Below are 23,127 nucleotides of genomic sequence, written 5' to 3'. Positions count from 1 at the left end.
TCACTTTTCAAGTTATGAGTTGTACTTTTCTCTTTATTTTTCAATGATGAGCGGGCATACGAGCAATAAACTTACTTCATTCATACCCTGAAAGTGGGCATGGCAGCTGTGGCTTTGAATCATACAGCACTGTGTTCAAGGAATTAAACAGTGTTTCTGCAACGAAAACTCTGACCACAAAAAGAGAACAAGTTGTAGAGTGACATTAAGCCTTAGTGTAAAATGTAATGCTATGCTTTTCATTATTTATTTTAATATGAATCAAGAGTGTTAAATTCACCATTACAGTGTTAAATTAACAACTAGAATGTGTAAGAGATTATTGATATCATAACTACACTTAACTGTTAATTTAACATTGGTGTTTTGCTGTTAACCTATTTGATTGCACACGCTGTGGTTCATATTAGTATGTAAACATCCGCTTCAGTGTGATTGCTTCCTGCTTCCTAATTCCACTAGATAATGTCTCAGAAAAAAAGACACTGTAGTATCTTTAAACCTACTTTTTCCATAATGTTTTGGGGTGATCACCACAAACTGGTAACATGCAAATATTCCAATGGACACGTTGATGGCTTTTCTGGTTTATTCAAGAAAGCGTTTACATTTTGGCCATTTAAAAGATTTCTTGGAATTATCAGTTCAGTATCATGATTTTGATTCTAATTATTTATAAGCATATATTATGACACCCAACAAGTTAGAACAGGTTGCAGACAAAAATGATCATTAGAAACATTTCCTGATCATCAATTCATCAAAAGGTGCTGATGTGAAGCCTAGAAATAAAGGAAAAAAAATCTTTTGAGTTTTCAATTTTTGATTTGGAGTCACCAATAACAGATTGTGGACCTGTACACCATACAATGGAGTTTTGTGTTCATCATTTGGTAATCATTCATTGCAGAGAGAATGTACAAATATTTAGGTAACCCAAACGCCTCCCATTGTTAGCATACACTCTCTTGTTCAAATCACAGTAACCTTCTTCCATTTCTGCTCAGTCTTATAAGTGGATAGGTTACTACCAATCGCCTCCCAGTAAAATCACTGAAACTGCTGATATGAGAGCAGTGTTCCCAAATACACATTTTTAAATGTTATGTTAACTCTGTAAATGATATTTTCTCATTTAAAATGTTGATGTGTCTTGGCAGTCAGGCTAAGCCAAAACAGAATTGAAATGCAGCATACCTTACATTCTTAAAAAAAATTTTGGGTGGTAAAAACAGCATTCCAGTTTTTGGGTAACAGCCGGAACATTTTTATTTTTGGGGGAGTGGTTTCTCACAGGACACCACATTGGAATTTAGCCTAAATTACTCTTTGTGAGAAATGTATAATTTAAGGGTTGTTTTTGATAAAGCTGATTTACAGAACTGTATTCTGAAGTCACAGTTTTAAGCTCTTTTTAAAAAAATATATATTTTAGTTGTTTTTTTTTTTCATAAACCATTTCATATAACAAGCTCTACAGAGGAGCCACTCTTTCACTGCCAGTTACACCTGAGCCCTTTCAATACAAATTGCCTGCAGTTTAGGAACAAAGTAACAACAAAGCATTTTTAGCCAGCTAGTGAATGAATGACCTATTGTGGAGCAGTGCACCTCCACTTTATTATGGCTATACTAACTTTCACCCCATGGACAGTTTCTGATCTTTAAGACTCAGTGCATAAACAGGAAAGCAATGGGAAATCAGTCAGAAACAAAGGTTAGGCCTCACTTTTAGAAATTCTCCAGCCACCACAGACCTTGATTTAAGCCAAGCAGTCATTCCTTAGAGTCAAGACACCAAACACATTATGTTTTTAGTTCCGTCAGTGCTGTTTCTATAAGACCATTGAAAATTTTGATTCATGACCACAGTGCTACCTGGCTGTCACCTATGTGCTTATTTGATCATGTAAGGAGCCCTCAGTTTTTTTTTTAAGAAGCAATAGAGGATTAGCTTTATGATATAATATTAAAGCTTCATATTTGTAAGAATAAGTAGAAATTGGGTTTCATGTACCTTTTTTTAAAATTTAATTGGCAGTTTGCTGTTTTAATTCCAAATTAAAGTCTGTCATGTTAGTCCAGTGACTGCTGATAGTCACTATGAAGTGACATACCGTATGTTTTATACCAATCTTGGTGCATTTTTTCTGTAAAAAGTGATAATGTAGAAACATATATAAAAAAGCAAAATCACCTTTTTATGTTAATTATTTCCTGAAATAAACCATTCCTTTTCAAAGACTCTGCTCACTTGTCTTACTTCTACCTGTTTTTCATTTTATTCTTAAGATGTGCTTTATAATGCTTCAGCTGAGGGGATGTGTTGTTCGTCTGACATGTTTTGTTGTATTCTGTCACTTTTAGCACTCTAAAGATGGTATTGACCATTAGTTAGTAGGTTAATTGAAAACAGAAGTGTTTGCTTTGCTACACACTGACTCGCCATTTCACTGCAATAGGAAATAAAGAGTAGTATTACAGCTTCAGCTTTTAGAAATGTGTACAGCACAACAGGCACTGAGGCAAAGACATATCCTTGACCTCTTCTTTCATTTTAATTCTTTTTCAAAATGTCAGAGTTGTGGGTATCAACACAAGTTTTAAAAAAGAAATGTGAAAGTGCTTTTTCAGGAAGCTTTTATATATTCTTAGCATATTTTAAACTATAACAGTTAGACGATGGTTCTCTGTTGGTGAGAATCCTGACCTCTTTTCCATTTAATAGAGTAAGAAAAGGTTTGGCGGAAGTACCCTGCCAAAACTTCTGCATTTCTTTGTGTTGTACAAATTGTAGCTTTGCTTCCTTCATTTCTGATTTCATTGTGAAGGTAAAGCAAATGAAAATGCAGAAGACGGCTCTACATTTCACTCTAGTCATTTAGAGCCACACAGTGATTCCTCCAAATATGATGCAGCTGCAATTTTCAGTGTAATTGTCTACAGATGGTTGATAATCTATTTTGCCTACTAGTTGCCATATTTCTAATGGCATTCAGACTGTTCTATGCAAATTTAAGATACATCATCAAAGCTCTTTTTTCCAAGTTTGAATTTTTTATTTAATTTTTTTATGGTAATTCTGCAGCTCTGTGGAGGATTAGTCTTATTTCTCTTAGTTTTAATCTACATTTTCAAATTCAGATTATATAAAAAATATCTTTTTGTATATATATTCTGTATACACAGAGTTTTAGTAATGTAAATTCTTACCAAATATTATTTTGGCTTGTTTGAGCTGGGCACCTGTCAATGAAGCTGCCCCTAGGATTAACTCTTGCGAGTGCTGCCTCTGACCACGTCTGTTAAGATAATAAGAAAAGTGAAAATAAAATGACCCTGTACCTGCTGTGAATATTTGCTAAATAAGTGAAGAAGGGTGAGAGCAAAGCTATGTTTCTCTCTTATAATGCAGTAGTAATTAAAAAAAAAAACAGTGAATTCTGCTTTTAGAGACGCTAAAGTGGCAACATTAAAAAGTTTCAAGGAAATTGTGCATGTGTAAAATAAATGAGTAGGTATAATTTTTGATTTATGTACTGTAAGAGAAATTCTCTTCTTTGCTAGCCTTTAGCTTCAGTCTGGCTTTTTGTTTTTTTTTTTTGTTTTTTTTTTCTATTTGTTTCTTCTTCTTCATGCATGCTGACCTGGAAAACCTCCTTTGCCTTAGCTGCGATAATTGTGACTCAGCTTACAACGCCATACATTCGCATCGCACCTGCTGCTGGCGACGACCAACTAACAGGTCAGACATCCACGTACCCTCCTGCCTTTAAACCCCATCTTTTTAATTTTCCACTCATTTCCTTCTCTTTGTCTTTATTTGTGGTAAATGCTTACCTTCAGAATGTTTTTACCTACTGTAGCCCCTATATTGATTGCTTCCAGCGCCTCAACCAGCTTGCAAGCAGTCTTTGTCTGGTACTGGCTTTTTAGTTGAATATTTATCACTGCATGCTTCCATTTTCAATTCTGTGTGTATGAGCACTAGTCTTGTCTTCCCTTTCAAATCTGATGTATCTCCTGTTTCATTCTTATGAGGAATACTGGTATGTAATTCTATCTTTTATGAATTTATTTATTTATCAGAATGAGTGCCTGCATTTGAATTTTTTAATATTGGGTCATCAGTAAGCATATGTTTATAATGCACCATTGCTGAAAAGAACAGATTGCATTCATGCGATAAGCATATGCAAGGAAACCCAAAGAACAAAAAACAATCAATTGTGTATAGATGTTAAAAAAATCATCTGGTTAATACAAAGATCCCTGTGTTACACTGATATACCTATTCAGTGATACATAATATGTTGTGGCAGGTGTTTTTATAAAATTAGATACAATGAAAATGTTTAATATGTGATGCTGTACTAACAATTTCTAAATACACTACATAGAAAGGTCATTTTTGAATAAACTGATTTTAAAAGTTAACATTCTTGGCCTCGATGTTTGTATCTTATTACCGAAGGCACCATGGATATTATTTTTTACAAGTGCAGTTGTCCAAACTGGAATTGATATAACCTTAATGCTCTAGTCTACCCAAGAAGTACCCAAGAGTTTTTCTTAACACATACCATTATAGTACAGTAATGTAATATTACAGAGAAAAGGACAAAGAAGGCATAAAAAATGGAGTTAAAACAATCTGGTCCACTTGTCTCATCTGTGTAGTGCAGTTTTCATTTATGACCAGTTAATAGTAGACTCTGAATTAGCCTCATGTGTGCTCTACAGTGGACTGATCTCCTTTTACCTCATCCCCAGTACTGTAATTGCAAAATGCATGTTTAGGAAATTAATAGACAAAAAATGTTTAAAAAATACAGGCATAGCAAAGTATGGAGTTTAGTTTCAGCAGTTAAAGCCGACTCCACAAAAAACCCCACCCCCGACCCAAATGTAATTTGTAGGTTCAGAAAACTGACATATTTCCAGGGTAGTTGCTAAGAAAATCAACATGCAGTATATTTGTGTACTGGACATCTGAAATAATATCCTTGCAATTCAGTTTTATCTGCAAAATATATTTTGAATACACTTCTACTTTTTATATTTCTGGCACTTGTAGGATATTAAGAGGTGCCATATACCCTCTTACTCTTAAGTAAAGATTTGTGTAATAACTTTTATCTCATGCCATTAAAAGCCTGATAGCGAGTGGGACTCTTTTTTAATAGGCATATAATATGAATATGATTCAGTGAGAACTTTTGTAAGCTTCTTTTCATATCTTCCTGTATGGGCCATGTTTTTGTACCTCAGTTTTGCCACTAATTTGCTTAAGGTAAAACTTTCATTCAGTCTGGATATTTTGGTGGCACTCACATGCTTGGCACAAGGCATAGTTAGATTCTGTTTCTTATGTAGTCCTGAACTACCCCTGTCACAATTATTGAGGTAAAAAGACCATAAGGAGCCTGAATTTCAGCTTCTCTGGGTACATGGTCAGGTTATGGTGGGGCAATATATGATTGCATGTTTCCTTAAAACTACATTTTCCCCTTATTTTCCCTTTAGATTATGGTGATTATCTTTTCTTAAAGCTAACCTTTCCTTTTAGGAACTTGATTCCTACTTCATAGTCTTAGGTTATAATGATGATGATGGTGGTGATGATGATGATGGAGGAAGGGAGGTAGAAAATAATCTGATATTGCATCTCCCCTCACTACTGATTGACCTGTCTGTGAAAGGAACTTGGTTCCCAGCACCCGGAAGTAAAGTAGAGCTAATGTGGTAGAAGGAAAGTGGACTCCATAAGTTTTAATCCTTAAACATTATCCAAACCTAGCACTATAAATTGAATGAAATAGACTTAGCAATTCACACCACACAACCTGGACCGCCCTCTAGTTCTGTAGAAATCGTCCAAGCAGCTCTTGTCTTGTTTTGTTTGAAACTTTCAGTAATGACTCCAAGCATCCTATCATGTATAGCTAATCTAAAATGTGGTGTGATCCTCTGCCTGAAGGCAGTTTCCTCTCATTCAGGAATCTCATAAAACTACATTCCCTGTCTTTGTGGCTGACTTTGCGTTTTGGAGATCATAAAAGTACCTTACCCTTCTGACATCAGAAGCAACATTAGTGTAGTCAAATGCAACCATAAACTCAAATCAGTAATTTTGCTTTCAATGGTAATTAAGTAATACTCCATATTGCATTCCTAAAACATTACTCTGGGCTTATATTACCACAGAGTCTTGGATATTTCTACTTAAACTGCTTACTGAAATATTCATTCCATTCTTACCTAAATATAAAAGCATTAACAGACAAGTCACATTTAACTTCAAATAATGTAATTTAGCATAGAAAATGAAGAAAGTGTCTTTGTAAAAGCCCGTATTCACACTTTCAATTGTTACAAAAAAGTTTTGATCCTTCCTAAAAATGTTTTTTGATATACAATTACTTCTGTCTATTTTTACGTATGGGTCTTTCATCTCAGCTATTTATGATGCAAGGAAATTTATCAAAACTGGTTAATGTTAAGAGTGGTGTACCACCGGGGTTAGTTCTAAGGCCACTACTATTTTAATACATGATTGATATTGAAATATAAGTAACAAGCTGGTTAAGTTTGCAAACTTAACAAACCAGGTGGATTGGCAGATAACCTGGAATCCGTTCTCATTGCAGAGGAATTTCGACAGTATACAGACTTGGGCAGCTTTGTGGCAGATGAAACCTTCCATCCATCTATTATCAAACCCTCTATATCCTAACTACAGAAGCCACTCCCAGCCAACATAGGGCGCAAGGCAGGAAACAAACCCCGGGCAGGGTGCCAGCCCACCGCAAGATGCACACACACACACAAACACACGCCCACCCACACACTAGGGACAATTTAGAATCGCCAATGCACCTAACCTGCATGTCTTTGGACTATGGAAGGAAACTGGAGCACCAGGAGGAAACCCACGTAGACACGGGGAGAACATGCAAACTCCACACAGGGTGGTCCTGGGAAGCGAACCCGGCTCTCCTAACTGTGAGGCAGCAGCGCTACCACTGCGCCACCCCAGATGAAACCTAATGTCAGTAAATGTAAAGTATTACATGTAAAAATGTTAGGTTTGAATACACAATGTTAGGTCTCAAAATTGAAGGTACACCTTATGAGAATGATTTAGGAGTCGTAGTTAGCTTATAACCCACTAGGTGAGCCCTCATCTAGAGTACCATGTACAGTTTTGGTAGGCAGGCTATAAAAAAGACAGAAAAGCACTAGAAATTTAGAGGAGAGCAACTAGGCTGATTCCAGGTCTACAGGGGTGAATTATGAGGAAAGATTAAAAAAGCTGAGCCTTTTCAGTTTAAGAAAAAGATGATTAAGGGAGATATGATTGAAGTGTTTAAAATTATAAAGGGAATTGATACAGTGCATCGTGACTGTTATTTTAAAATGGGTTCATCAAGATAACAGGGCCACCATTGGAAACTTGTTAAGGTAAATTTTACACAAACATTATGAAGTTTTTCTTTACACAATGAAACATAGAAACAAAGAATAAGCTACCAAGTAGTGTGGTAGACAGTAGGACTTTAGGGACTTTCAAAACTAGCCCTGATGTTATTTTAGAAGAATTAAGTGGATAGGACTGGCAAGCTTTGTTCTGGTTTAGATTGTTCTAATGTTCTAAAGTTCAAATGTGCCAAGCTTCTCCTCAGTATGCCAGATTCATTTCGAGGGACCTCTGACATATCATGTGAATGGATATATCAGAAAGGACTTTGGATTATTTAGTATGCTACAGGTGAAAGCCCTCTGTACAATCAATAATCACAGATTAATTACTGTTGAAATAATTAGCACAATTCTAATCTTCACATTTGAATTCACTGCTGGATTTAAGCTTATTTGTATAATGGTTATTAGGCATAATATGTTATGAATTCATGTCTTCACAAATAAAAAACACCTCATATTTAAATTAGTGAATCATTTGTAACACTGTTTCTCTTAATTGAGCTCCATCTGTCTCTGGATTCATGTAAAGTAAAAAAAGTAGTTTCTAGTCTCAACAATACCAATTGAATGCATTTTAATGACCTGTTGTGTCAAGTTTGATTTATTGCCTGTTTTGTTTGCTTTATGTGATATATTTGTCATTTTAACACTGGCAGACCCATCTATAATCTGGTACAGTGAGAAGAAAATATTAGAGACTTCATGTATTATAAAGGATTTTTTGTCATGAATTTCAAACACAAATGTCATGTTATTTTTTTAGCCCAACACAACAACAAGGGCAGACATATTTTGAAAAGGGGAAGCCTTGAGTAAAATACAAAGGTATGATTGTACCTTTATTGAATAAGAAAATAGAAAGATACACATTTTACTGCTGGGAAAGGGTCAGAAGTACTTTGATATTATAGATTTATTGCTTGAAGGTTTTGAGGCATATGTGCATTCAACCTTTGCTGAGCAATACAATTATATCAGCCACTGAGCCAGATATAGGACGTGTATAGGTCTGTAAGTGCTTTCTTTCTTTATGTTTCTAAATATTCAGTTTACACATTGTAAATGCTTATATTCATCATTGTGCTTAATAAATGTGGAAACATTAAAGTGCAAAATTTCATATAGTCTAAAGAGCAAAAAATAGTTTCATGACACTAGACTCTAGTAAAATAAATTACAAACATGATACATTTGAAAACAGGAATGCAGACAAATGTGTCTTCATAATTACTGTAGAGCAAAGTTCAATTTAGGGTGTGCAAGTGCTGTTAAGCTTTTGTTCTGGATTGTATTGCTTGCTTATTTCTGTTTACATTTCATAGTCATTAATGTATTACTTTTTTGTTGAAAAAATAGTCAACAATGATGTGTGTAGTTTTGAAATAAAATGTAATTTAGTGGGCTTTTAGTTGTATTTGACATGTTTTCATAACATTGTTTGTCCTTCATTTGTGCTTATATAACCATGAAGAACATGGGCAGTTTTTAGTTAAGTACCATGCTGGAAGTGCTGCTGTAAAAGTAACTACACTGTTGGATTCATGTATTTACATGAACTGGTAAATTTACCAAGCAATAGAAAGCAAATGTTAAATACTATGATGTATACTTGCAGAGCTGGAGTCCATTAATATCTGAAATGTTTGCTCCTCAATACATATCAGATCCCATGATTCTGCCAGAAAACCTACCATAACTCAAAAGATATGTAGATACTACCCACAGTACGTGTCAACTGACAAGTAATAGAATTATTAAAAAAATTTTGCTATTTCTTGCTGTACATGTACTGTATTTCTTCTTTATTTGCAAGTGTCTGAACCTCTCTTCAATGGTTCTCCCTTTCTCGAGTATGGTCCTAAAGCCTGCTTCTCAGACTCTTGTCAATATTTTCAAGCCTCCTTTCTCACTTTCTGTCCGGTTTTATATTTTTCATCTTTGAAGGCGTCTCCTTAGCACGTACTTTTTCTCACACTCGCTTCTTTCATTGTGTCACCAAAGCCAAACTGACCAATCAGATTGCTATTAGGCACTAGACACACAGACCTTAGTGTTTTACTAGGCTGACCCACCTTTTAAGGCGGCCGGCTTTTAAGCTGACCACTTCTTAAGGCAATTCAATATGTAGATCAATTTGGTATTTTATACAAACTCATTAATTTGGTTATATTGCATTTGAGCGGTATTACTTTAATACTCGTAGTTTCTGTTATTTTTGTGTTGAAATTTAAACTTTTTTTCTATATTGAGGTTGCCCTTTTGAACCCACCTGATATTTACTACGCGGTATGGCATTTGTACTCCATCAACATTAATTATTTCCAGAGACATAATTTTGTCTATTTTTCCAGTGCATCGTGCAGAGCACCAGAACTCTGCTCACATCATGTCGCTTCGTACCGCAAGCTGCAAGTAGTAAGTCTGTGATAAGCGGAATACCGCTACGCTTTCCACTCACGGGACGGAAGGACAATCCCGACCGCTTTTATATAGTAAGAAAGAAGAAGAAGATATCGCACAGTCTGGAGTAAAAAATCATCTTTTACCTGGAAAAACGAAACTACAAATCCCATCGTGCATTGCAAAATGGACGGGGCATGTGTGAAACTCTGCGCCTGCGTAGCACTCACAGGACGGAAGGACAATCCCGACCGCTTTTATATAGAAGGATTGTATAATACACAGATTTGTCCACTTAATGTTGCTATTTAATGTTTTTTATTTTGATCTGTGTTTGTTTTCTGATGTTTTTTTCTGGCACTTCAGTGGACATAACCCCAGTCATGTACTCGCATCAGGCCATTTAGCAGAAAAAGAAAGAACCAGCAAGATAATACAGAGACTTTACACATAGCAAGCAATAGGTTCCTCAATCTCTTCTGTTGAAAATGTCTAAAATACACAGTGTTCTACAACTCAGCTTGTTCTTATACTTGACATAAAACCAAAAATTATTGTTTATTTTTCTGGTGAAAGTCACAGTTCCTATGCCGTCTGCAAACTATACAGACTATAAATTCATGCTTCTTATTCTACTGTACATTCATTTTCTTCAATTTCTGATTAAGTTGCATGATCGTACTTGTTCTTCTCATTACCTCTTATACACTGTCTCTATCTTTTTTGTATTTCAGAGGCAGTGAATATTAATTAAGATTAATTTTGTTCCTTGTAAATGACTTTACTGTATTACTAAGCTGTGCATATGTACCGTCACACAAAATGACCAACTATAGATATTTAATTGGTCCTGTACAAGTTTTTAATTTCAAAAGCACTGAAAAAGTAGGTCAATGAGAAAGACTTGATGGCATTAACATCTTAATAAATTAAACCATCTGGATAAAATCGATACATATTGACATATCATTAAACCACAAGTTAACTGTTTTTCTTATTCAATCTTCAATGTAGATTCTCTAACAAATGTAATCTTTTATGTTCATTTGTTGGCCAATTCTATATTCATTTTTTGTTTTCAGGTGTATTCAACTCAGAACTTACCCTGAGCAATTTACTGTTTGTTTTTACCTCATTCGAACTCACAACTGTAAGCTGGGATCTTAATGATGTACACTATGAAAACCCTGCCATACATTGAATTTAAAACAAGTATCAAATAGTCAAAATATATATTTTTTCTTTAAACCTTTGAAGGTCTGTTTAAACAATAAGGAAGCTGTATAAAGCTACCTTCATGGTATTAGAGGTTTCCTAAAATGTTGTCTTGCATGCTATCAGATACAATTTATCGAATTCAGAAAATAGGATGATCTGATATCCTCAAGTTTCTGTTGGTCTTGGAATAAAACCAGAGTTATTTATATTCATATACAGTACCTCCAACCAATTACTTTTAAACTCATTCTCTTAACATCACAGGGCAGGGCGTGCATTAAAAAGAAATTTAACTTTTCTATTTCATCTTAAATAAGACCCTTTCTTTCTCATTTACAAAAGTGCAGGCAAAATCTACATGTAATGGATCTGACATTCTTCAATCTCTAACCCTATTATTTTATTCGTTACTCTGTGCCTCTGAGCTTATGTTCATGATGCCAGAGGCTAAATTTAAAGCTGATTGGTTGCTGGTAAATGATTTTTTGCAGCAAGAACAGAAACCCAGCAATATCAGGTCATGCTCAAATAATAATGTTGTTTATAGTCATTTATAGTTGTTTCAGACTTGTTAAGATGTTCACAAATGTAGCATAAATTTAACATTGAGAAACTGGATTAAATTTGGGTGTTTAGCATATGCTCATGTTAATGACATGATTACGTTAAAAGATTATACTGTATGTAGAGTTTCTTCTTATAATGTACAATATGTTGGTGGCTTTTTCAGATAAAATATTATGTAAACCCTTAATTATTAAGGTCTATGAACACTGAAACTCCTTTTTCTGTAGTTTCCAATTAGCTTCTTTTAAATCTACCTGTATCTTTTAGTCCTTCTTTGAGCTTGTTCAACTCTTGGCATTTGTGATATCTTAAGGCAATGACATCACTGTTAGAAGTACCAGTGATGTATATCCTAACTAAATGTATAACATTGTAGTTTTATATATGTGTTACTAATTTGTAGTTTTAAGATATACAGAGTACATTTTTTAAAATATTTTGTGATTTTCTATCCATTTATAGGTCGTAGTTTTCACACCACCATTTTCTTTTGTTTCTACCAAAGGCCACTGCCACTTCTGCATTTTCCATGGCCATGTTGTAGGTGGCATCAGTTCATGTGAATGGCATGTTATGACCAGAATTTGTGATGCAAGACATCATTGGGTCATAACTATTTAAAATGGTAACATGCTATCTTAAATAGTCTAAGTGTAATATTTTGCACAGGATTCCACCCTGTTTTATGTCTCTTTTCTTCATGTTTGATTCTCTTCTCTATGTTAATATTGTTACTTTTGTAATTTATTTCCATTATTTTGTGCTTTTATTAGTTTTGCCCATTATTTAGTTTCTATGTATCTCTGCTTTTAGTGAGATATTCATTATACTTTGTGGGTGAGGCTGAGAACGCAAGTAGTGCCTTGCAGTTCATTTAATACGCTTTGTGGCGTTGAAGAGTTTTTGTGTTTATTTCTGTGCTTTTTGGATTCCTAGATTGTGTGACACTTTTGCTGTTTTTGACCTTTCTTTCAGGTTTTATTTTGGGACTTTTTTACTACTGCATTACCTATTTCAGTCAACTTCTGCTGTGCCTTTTGTGCTTATCCAAGCTTCCTTGCATTTAGGTTTTTGTTGTAAAATAAACATTTGAATTTATTAAGATTATTTGTTTCCCCTGTTTAACACAAGTCAAAGGTTTACAAACCCTTCTTGTCGGGGTTTTTGCTACAGTTTTTTTTATTTTTGTACTTTATGCTAAGGTACTCTCACATTCAGGACAGGAATATTCTGGATACTCAAAAGCAAATGTTCAAGTCGTAGCTTTTTATAGTTATAGTAGGGAGTTGGAAATTTTTATGTGCCTGTTTTTGACTTTGATTTTTTCAATTTTTGTATTTCTCACTTTTGACCCAGTTTTTTTTTAATTTTTTTAAATTTTTTTTATTTATTTACCATATAGCTGAAATACCCAGCATTGACTGGGAGGAAAATAAAGCGTTTTTGTTTTTTAATCGTTTGAGAAAAATAATAATTAAAAAAAAAACAACTTTAAAAATAAAAATAAATTAACAATGAAGAATAATGTGCTTGTCTTGCGTTCTTGTATGTATGTTATCATCCAGTTGACAATCGGAACCAGCCAACTATATTTAATTTCAAAAGCAACAGGGGTACGGTGGTGCTCAAACATAAAGAATGCTGGCAGTCACCTGCAGTTCGCCTTCTGGTGGTCGCTCCAAAAGTCAACTGGATGATAACATGCATACAAGACCGTAAGATTACCCCCCCACCCTACCCAGGAGGGGGTGGGTTAGGGTTAATTTCACCCTACAGCAGGGGTCCTCAATCACGGTCCTGGAGGGCTGCAGTGGCTGCAGGTTTTTGCTCCAACCCAGTTACTTAATAAGAAGCACTTATTGCTCAAGGTACACTTCTGCTTCACTTTAGTTGTCTTGCTCATTAAGATTTTGAACCCTTTTAGTCTTAAACAGCAGTATTCTTGGTTTTTAATTGCTCCTAATTAGCAATAACATGCAAATGACAAGAGACCAGCATTTGTCCATTTACCTTCTTACCATTTACACCTGTGTGTATTTATCATTGGGTTTAGTTAAATACTTGGAAGGAAAGTAAAGTGAAAAAAGTTAAGGACTAAGAGTTACTCATCCATTTTAGCCTTCAAATCATTTGTATGATATCCTTAGAAGGGGAAGAAAATATAGGATATGAGAATTACCTGACATAGCAGAGATAAAGCATTAACAAGCCATGAAATTAAATTATTGGCAAGAATTGCTTTCTAATTAAGCAACCAGGTTAGAACAAAAATCTGTAGCCACTGTGACCCTCCTCCTGCTCTACAGTATTTTTAGTTGACCAATGAGAAACATGTGTACCAAGTTTCATGAAAATCGCTCTAGCCGTTCAGATGTGATGCTGGAACTAACATACATACACACACGTACATATGTTCACTTTTATATATATAGATTCTCTCTCATCCCCTAGTCCAACATAATTTTGCAAAATGTTACATCTGACAGTTTAACCTGGTAATGTAATAAATAAATGGAGACCAGAATGTTTTTGTCAGTGAACTAAAATTAATAATCAAGCAAGCAAATAATTCTTTAATTTTAACTTTAATAGCTGTAGTACACTGTGACGTCTTTGAGTTTTGATTTCAATTTCATTTTTTTTAAATTATCAGTTTTCACTTTCAGGTAGACATCACTATTATTAACTCTTTGTTTTTTTGTTTAAACATTATGCACATTGTATGTTACAGTGTGTTGAAACAAAAAATTTGAAAATTGGAGGATACACAAATTGTCATTGTTTTTAATTAAATTTAGCTCAAATAAAATGTGCATCTGATCCTAACTCCAGATGAACAATTGATTTTGGGGCATCTGCTGTACCTTGAGCAGTTTTATTGTCAGAAAGGACATAGCTATCTTTAATTATGGATAATATTATGAAATTTTTGGAATGGACCTTCAGTTTTTCATTGCCAAGAGATTTTGGCTCCCCGTGACTATAGATTACTGTGCACTTAGCTTGCCTTTCAGGGCTCATGAGAGAGGATTTCTTTCTTCCATGTTGATCCAGAAAGACATGGGGAATGTTTTGTACTTGCCAGGTGACCTCCTAAATAAATTAACACTTCAATTAAGAGTAAGAAGTAATCAAAATAGTAATAGCATTAAAAAATAAAACAAATGTCATTGGCACAGGATTTATACATATGAAAGTTGTAACCCTGTTACTATGAAAATTAAATTTAACCCAAATGTAATGGCAATTCTAATAGACTTATTTTCTTCGTCAGATAAGACCTGGACAGATTTGCTGAATCTTCTTTAAAAATCTCAGCGCTACTAATCAATAGAACCAGAACAATTTTAATGGAAGGAATTAGCAAGTACTGTAGCTGAGGTGCATAATGTAACATGAAGTAAATTAAGCTTATTTCAGGACATACATGGAGGACCTAACATAAAGCTTTTAGAAAGTGAGACAAGCACAGTTTGTAAAACAAGCATTACTAGAAATTCAATAGTTAGGCTTTTATCTAATGTAAACCTTTTGTCTCCCACGATGTAGCTATGGTTATCACTATTACCACTGACACAACCAGTAAATATAATAGTCATAGTAAAAATAATAGCATATCCACCTTTGAGCCTACTTTATCCAGGTCAGGGTTGCTTTTTCTTGCAGTTCTGTTGGAGGTCACACTCAAGCACACACACACTGTTATGGTCAGTTTAAAGTTGCCATTTAATGTAACAGACATGGTTTTAGGAGGTGAGTGCAGAAAACCAAAGGGCTTAGTAAATGCAGACACAGAGAAAACATTCAGGCTCCATTTGTACAAATGGCCAGACAAGATAAATGATATAAAACCAGAACTCTGGAGACTGTACACCAGCACTGACCACTGCGACAACGTATTATCCATAATAATGATAATGAGAATTACTAAAATAGATTCGCTATATTGGAATCTTCTGACCTCTGTTACCAAATAATCCAACACACAAGTATGTCAGCCTTAATGAAAGGATTGGCCTCTAACTATGCAAATGTACATTGGCATAACACCAGTAATTCTGAATTACTTTTTCATTATAGTTAAGCTGGAAAACATTTTGAAAAAAACATCTTCTTCAAATTCACAGTGATCACAAAATATAAGAGAGCAATATGTTATCATTGCAAAGAGACAATCTTATTAGTTATTTAAACTGTATCCTAAAATGCTGAAATTAATAAAAAATTACTTTTACTAATTTTAAGATAAAACCGTGTAATTATAAAACAGAAAATGGGTAGTTTAGGTACAACAGGCAAAATAAAATACAGAGGAAAAGGACATCTAATGATGTGTATGATAAGATACTGCATCGAGATCCAAAATACTCATGATAAACTTTAAAATATCATTGTTATTTGATCTCCACAGAGTTGAATGTAAGAAGCTGACATATCACAGAAATGTCACTCTTTATCTGATCTTTGCCTTTTTTACTGTTACTTTAATGTTACTGTGCTATTTTTTCATTTTGTTAACATTTAATGCATTGCTGCAGTTTTTATTATAGTGCTATTAATTACTTATAAAAGGTATATTATGTTAGTTATCATTGTAAAGATAAGTATAAGCTAATCTAGGAACATGTAGTGGTGACATACTACAGAAGATTTAAAGAACTCTAATTCAAATTAACTTGGCAAAATAATGAGCTAATATTGGACCAGGACCAAAAAAAAAATATATTTTATTTTTGGTGGGGGGGAGGGTTGTATATCTGCAGACTAGGAATAATGTTATTGAAGGAAGTGTTAATCTAAAAATAAGTGAAACTGCAAATAGAGCAAAGTATGTCTTTTCTTATTTTATGTGATATGTAGCTTTACATCTATAGCAACCCGGTTATAAATATCACCAGTTCTGGGCACGTCTGTACTCCCAGGCTGCTCTGCTTAAAGACTTTTCAATCTGTCAGCTGAAGAATACCACTAAATGTATCATTAAATCATTAGAATCAACCTGACAGATTGGCTTGGCATTGCAGGATTTGTGGTAAAAGACTGTAATCCTAAGTACATGAACAAGCTTCAAGGAAAAGGTTTCTGTGTGTGATTTCATTTTTGTTAAATAGTACTTGGATCTAATGAAAAAAAAAACATTTTTAGAAACAATATTAGAAGTAGCACTTTTATTTACAAGCAGCACAACCTATGTAACTAGCATTGCCTTTCATATGGTTTATCAACTCATTAGGTCATCAAATATAGCAAATAGGGACTGACTGATTATTTGATCAAAAGAACTGTTTTGTTGTGATAAAATAGTATATATTATGGTTTTATTACTCAGTTAAAAGGAACGTTTTGTGTTATTCATCTAAATAATTCATTCAATGCAGAGACAAGCTATTTGAAATACCATTTTTATCTACCCATCCATTTCTGAACCTTTTTTTTGAGCACAGGATTGTGGGATGTGAATTTCTCATTGTGTCAGTATATTCATTCAGTTTATTTTGTGTATCATTTTATAGCAAATATCTGCAACACAATGTGTATTATCAGGTTTTATGATTTCCGAGTGACAGATGCCAGGAGACACCTACACAATCTTCTGGGCGGTTCACTTAGATTATTATCAGCAGTTTTAACATTGGCAATAGTTTTGCTTATTAATGCTATGATTTTCACATGGCTACAACATCATTCATTCCATAATTTAAGCATGAATGAAAAATTATTGTTAAATGATTGCTTTATTTAGTCATATTTACACAAGAAAACATGAAATTTACCTTCTCACTTGTATCTAATAACAAGATAGAAAGAAATGAAACAAAACAAACAGAGACCAGACAGGTTAAGGTTAGGCAGTTTGATGCATATTTACACAAAAATGGCTACAAGATACATCACAGATAATCATTTTTTCTAATATTCCTTATCAAAAAATCATATGGCACTAGGAAGAAAGGAATTACTGGAGAAATTTGTGTGGGTTTTCAAAGCGACTATCCTTCCTGATTTACTGAAGTTAAGTTCTACATGGTTGGTTTGTCAGACTACTTAACCAGGCAATAAAACTGAGAGTGATAACAGACTGAATCATTCTGCGATAAAAGGATAACATGAGGTTCTTGTCTACTTTAAATAGTTTGAGTTTACTGAGGAGAAATAAACGCTGATTGCATTTAGAGAATATTTTTTTGTATTTGCATTCCAGTTAAGATTGCTATCTAAGTTAGTTTCTAAGTACCTGTATTTATATTCATTCACTATTTTTACTACCTCCCCAAAAATAACAATGGGTGCACATACAGATTTCCATCCATCCATCCATCCATCCTCTTCCGCTTATCCGAGGTCAGGTCGCGGGGGTAGCAGCTTAAGCAGAGAAGCCCAGACTTCCCTCTCCTCGGCCACTTCTTCCAGCTTTTCTGGGAGAATCCCAAGGCGTTCCCAGGCCAGCCAGGAGACATAGTCCCTCCAGCGTGTCCTGGGTCTTCCCCGGGGCCTCCTCCCGGTTGGACGTGCCCGGAACACCTCACCAGGGAGGCGTCCAGGAGGCATCCTGATCAGATGCCCGAGCCACCTCATCTGACTCCTCTCGATGCGGAGGAGCAGCGGCTCTACTCTGAGCCCCTCCCGGATGACTGAGCTTCTCACCCTATCTTTAAGGGAAAGCCCAGACACCCTGCGGAGGAAACTCATTTCAGCCGCTTGTATTCGCGATCTCGTTCTTTCGGTCACTACCCATAGCTCATGACCATAGGTGAGGGTAGGAGCGTAGATCGACTGGTAAATTGAGAGCTTTGCCTTACGGCTCAGCTCCTTTTTCACCACGACAGACCGATGCAGAGCCCGCATCACTGCGGATGCCGCACCGATCCGCCTGTCGATCTCACGCTCCATTCTTCCCTCACTCGTGAACAAGACCCCGAGATACTTGAACTCCTCCACTTGGGGCAGGATCTCTCCCCCAACCCTGAGAGGGCACTCCACCCTTTTCCGGCTGAGGACCATGCTCTCGGATTTGGAGGTGCTGATTCTCATCCCAGCCGCTTCACACTCAGCTGCGAACCGATCCAGAGAGAGCTGAAGATCACGGCCTGATGAAGCAAACAGGACAACATCATCTGCAAAAAGCAGTGACCCAATCCTGAGTCCACCAAACCGGACCCCTTCAACACCCTGGCTGCACCTAGAAATTCTGTCCATAAAAGTTATGAACAGAATCGGTGACAAAGGGCAGCCCTGGCAGAGTCCAACTCTCACTGGAAACGGGCTTGACTTACTGCCGGCAATGCGGACCAAGCTCTGACACCGGTTGTACAGAGACCGAACAGCTCTTATCAGGGGGTCCGGTACCCCATACTCCCGGAGCACCCCCACAGGATTCCCTGAGGGACACGGTCGAATGCCTTTTCCAAGTCCACAAAACACATGTAGACCGGTCGGGCAAACTCCCATGCACCCTCCAGGACTCTGCTAAGGGTGAAGAGCTGGTCCACTGTTCCGACCAGGACGAAAACCCACACTGTTCCTCCTGAATCCGAGGTTCGACTATCCGACGGACCCTCCTCTCCAGAACCCCCGAATAGACTTTTCCAGGGAGGCTGAGGAGTGTGATCCCTCTATAGTTGGAACACACCCTCCGGTCCCCCTTTTTAAAGAGGGGGACCACCACCCTGGTCTGCCAATCCAGAGGCACTGTCCCCGATGTCCATGCGATGTTGCAGAGACGTGTCAACCAAGACAGTCCTACAACATCCAGAGCCTTAAGGAACTCGGGCGTATCTCATCCACCCCCGGGGCCCTGCCACCAAGGAGTTTTTTGACCACCTCATTGGAAGGCATGTTAGTGGGATTGAGGAGGTCTTCGAAGTACTCCTTCCACCGACCCTAACGTCCGAGTCGAGGTCAGCAGCGCACCATCCCCACCATATACGGTGTTGACACTGCACTGCTTCCCCCTCCTGAGACGCCGGACGGTGGACCAGAATCTCCTCAAAGCCGTCCAAAAGTCGTTCTCCATGGCCTCTCCAAACTCCTCTCATGCCCGAGTTTTTGCCTGAGCAACAACCGAAGCCAAGTTCCGCTTGGCCTGCCGGTACCTATCAGCTGCCTCCAGAGACCCACAGGACAAAAAAGTCCTATAGGACTCCTTCTTCAGCTTGACGGCATCCCACACCGCCGGTGTCCACCAACGGGTTCGGGGATTGCCGCCACGACAGGCACTGACCACCTTGCGGCCACAGCTCCGGTCAGCCGCCTCAACAATAGAGGCATGGAACATGGCCCATTCGGACTCAATGTCCCCCACCTCCCTCGGGACGTGGTTGAAGTTCTGCCGGAGGTGGGAGTTGAAGCTACTTCTGACAGGGGACTCTGCCAGCCGTTCCCAGCAGACCCTCACAACACGTTTGGGCCTACCAGGTCTGACCGGCATCTTCCCCCACCATCGAAGCCATCTCACCACCAGGTGGTGATCAGTTGACAGCTCCGGCCTCTCTTCACCCGAGTGTCCAAGACATATGGCCGCAAGTCCGACGACATGACCACAAAGTCGATCATCGACCTGAGGCCTAGGGTGTCCTGGTGCCAAGTGCACATATGAACACCCTTATGCTTAAACATGGTGTTCGTTATGGACAATCCATGACAAGCACAGAAGTCCAATAACAAAACACACAGATTTCTGTCTCTTAAAATCAAATATAATTTCTTTGTTTTTTTTTACATTCAGAGTGAGAAAGTTTTATTACACAAGTTCACCATACAGTCCACTTGATTTAGATAGTGGCTTTCATCCTCCCTACATATGCATCCTGCGAGTATGGTGTCATCAGCATATTTGATAATGGAGCAGTGGTCATTGTTCTGTCTCAGGTCACTTCTGTATAGAATAAATAGTTATAGTGATAAGACACACCCCTGCAGAATTCCTGTGTTTGAATGAATGATTTTTGAAAAAGAGTCCTGCACCTTTACTGTCTGTGAACGATTTAAAAGAAAGTCCTGAATCCATACTGTGATAAATGGGTTTATATTCATACCATTCAGTTGTCAAATCAGTGTGTGAGACTGTATGATGTTGAACACTGAAGAAAAACAGGTCTGTAGTCATTCAGATCTCTTAGCCTGGAAACCTTAGAAATAAGGGTAATAATTGATTGTTTCCAAAGCTTAGGTACAATGCCACAGGTCAGAGACTAGTTAAAAAGCAAATGAAAACTGGACAGAGCTGCTTGAAGCAGGACATTAAGAGCCGAACTGATATGCTGTCTGGCCCCACTGCCCTGTTTGTTTTAGCCCACTGCAAGCCTTTCTCCACTTCAGATAAACTGAACCCTATCACAGCAGAATTCCTGGTGTTTTTATAAAGCATTTGTTTTACTTCTGCATTTTCGGTGCTGAAATTTGCATTTCAAATCTAGTCAAAAAGTTAAGTTCATCTGCTAAAAGCTTCTGGTCTTTGTCAACTGGTAAGTTCACACTCTTTTTAGAACCCAGTCTTGTGATTGTTTATAGGCCTTTCCAAACCTGCTTTGGATTGTTATCATTAAAGCACCTCTTGATTTTTTCCCTGTACAAATTTTTATTTTATTTAATTAACCTGATAATCCTTTGCTGTAAAATTTGTTTTTCTTCTATCTTACTTTCTTGATGAGCATGTTGTTTTTCCAATAGTAACACTTTAACCTCTTTACTGATCCATGGCTTACCTGTTGGGGTACACCTTGACAGTTTTTTCCTTAATGATCATAGATTCACAAAATTTCATATATTCACTTACAGTGAAAGTGGTCTCATTCAGTGACTGTGAGGATATCAGCATATCCCAGTGAGCACAGGAGAAGCATTCCTGCTTCCTCTATACTGTCCTTGCACCAATCTTGTGTTTTTTGTATGGCTATTTTTTCTTGTGTCAGTTTCTATTTGTATTTCAGTAGATGGTAAACAACTACATTGTCAGATGTACCCAGGGCTGCTCTATGATGAGATATGTAGGTGCCAGGGACATTTCCATAACACTTGTCTAGTATTTTGACCCCTTTAGTACTAACATAACACTTGTCTAGTATTTTGTCCCCTTTAGTACTAATATTCACGTAATGTTGGTAATGTGGTAATACTGATTCCAGATTGCGTAAATTAAAATCACCCATCACAAGTTTAAAAGAGCCAGGTGATTTAATTTATAGTTTCTGAACAGTTTTAAAAATAATAATTGCAGCTGTAATCCCACATTAGCAGGCGGCAGTATGTAAACTACTATCACAAATAATTGATTAAACTCTCATGGTAGATAGTATTGGCGAAGTCTGATGGTGAGTAGTTCAATATTTGGTGTGCAAATGTACTCTTTTACAAAGATATTCTTGCATCACCTTTTGTTAGAGTAAAGGCAGACCCCACTGCCCATCTGCTTAGCAGAAGTTGGGTTTCTGTCTTTCCTCACTTTCTGAGTTTCCAAGGCTTTTAATTCATCCAGTTTATTAGTAGTATACAGAGAGTGACTGGCAGCTGGTCTCAGTGATAACAGCATGTCCCGGCTGTAAATGAACAGTGCCGGCCACAACCCTGGGGTTTCCTGCACAGGTAGAGTGTAAGTGTCCCATTGAATTACAAAGGTGATAACAATCAAAAGTAAAAAACTTTTGCAAATGTTTTAAAGCATTTTATAGAAATAAATGCTTACAAACCATTAAAAGAAAATGAAAAAAATGATTTTACATGATTTAAGAACAAAAAACAATGTACAAAACACAGAGAGATATACTGAGAGGTCTGCTGCAGTGTGGCGACCACACACATCAAGCAACACATGTCTTTCAAAAGCCCAGGTATTCAGACCTCTTGTCAACCCTTGATGCCCCCCACTCCTCTCTATTTACAATTAAAGGGCTAGGAATTACTGTGATATAAGCATTAAGTCTTCATCCTTCTTACTTTCAAAGTGCCACACTCACATGCTGGTGCCTTCAGGTAAATAACGTCTGGGACACTTAATACATGGCAACATGTCACTGGCCTCCAGAAGTGCCCTTCTTCTCATATTGGTATGTTTTATTGTAACTGCACCATAGGTTTTTTTCTCTCTATTTGAACATCATAAAGCAATCTTTACTAATGATGGAAAGTGTCTCAGTACATTTTGTATATACATTGCATGTAAAAGTTGGTTAATGTCGTCATTGACAAAATGAAATGCATCTGCACCACGATAGAAGTTCATATCATCATCAAAACATACTAAGGTTTCTAAGCTGTGGTTTCACCTGTGTTTCAGAAAAACCTTACAGTGCAGACAAAAGTCTGCTTTGAATATCACTCTGATGTTTTTGTTCCTTAGTAGAAATGTGATTGATTGGTAGCGTTGCCAAAATGTAAAAATACAAATCTTCAAATGGAGCGTGGGTATTTGGCATCATCCGTCAAAACACTAACAATAGCAGGATGCTTCACAAGATGGAT

General features: G+C 36.8%; 1 protein-coding gene across 11 annotated transcripts in view; it reads left to right on the top strand.

Moving 5' to 3' along the window:
• ptprma (protein tyrosine phosphatase receptor type Ma) overlaps positions 1–23,127 on the top strand; it is an 815,060-nt gene that overhangs the window by 570,903 nt on the left and 221,030 nt on the right. For 8 of the 11 annotated variants that reach the window (XM_039754796.1, XM_039754794.1, XM_039754792.1 and 5 more), the window contains exon 14: positions 3,671–3,745. The exons of the other annotated variants lie outside the window; for them this stretch is intronic. In XM_039754796.1, coding sequence (XP_039610730.1) covers positions 3,671–3,745 — 75 coding nt within the window. The remainder of the gene's footprint in view (positions 1–3,670; positions 3,746–23,127) is intronic. 11 annotated transcript variants of the gene reach the window in all.

The sequence above is a fragment of the Polypterus senegalus genome, chromosome 5 (assembly GCF_016835505.1).
Source record: "Polypterus senegalus isolate Bchr_013 chromosome 5, ASM1683550v1, whole genome shotgun sequence".
NCBI classification, from domain to species: domain Eukaryota; kingdom Metazoa; phylum Chordata; class Cladistia; order Polypteriformes; family Polypteridae; genus Polypterus; species Polypterus senegalus.
The sequence above is the reverse complement of the archived record's forward strand: the minus strand, read 5'-3'. Positions and strand labels throughout refer to the sequence as shown.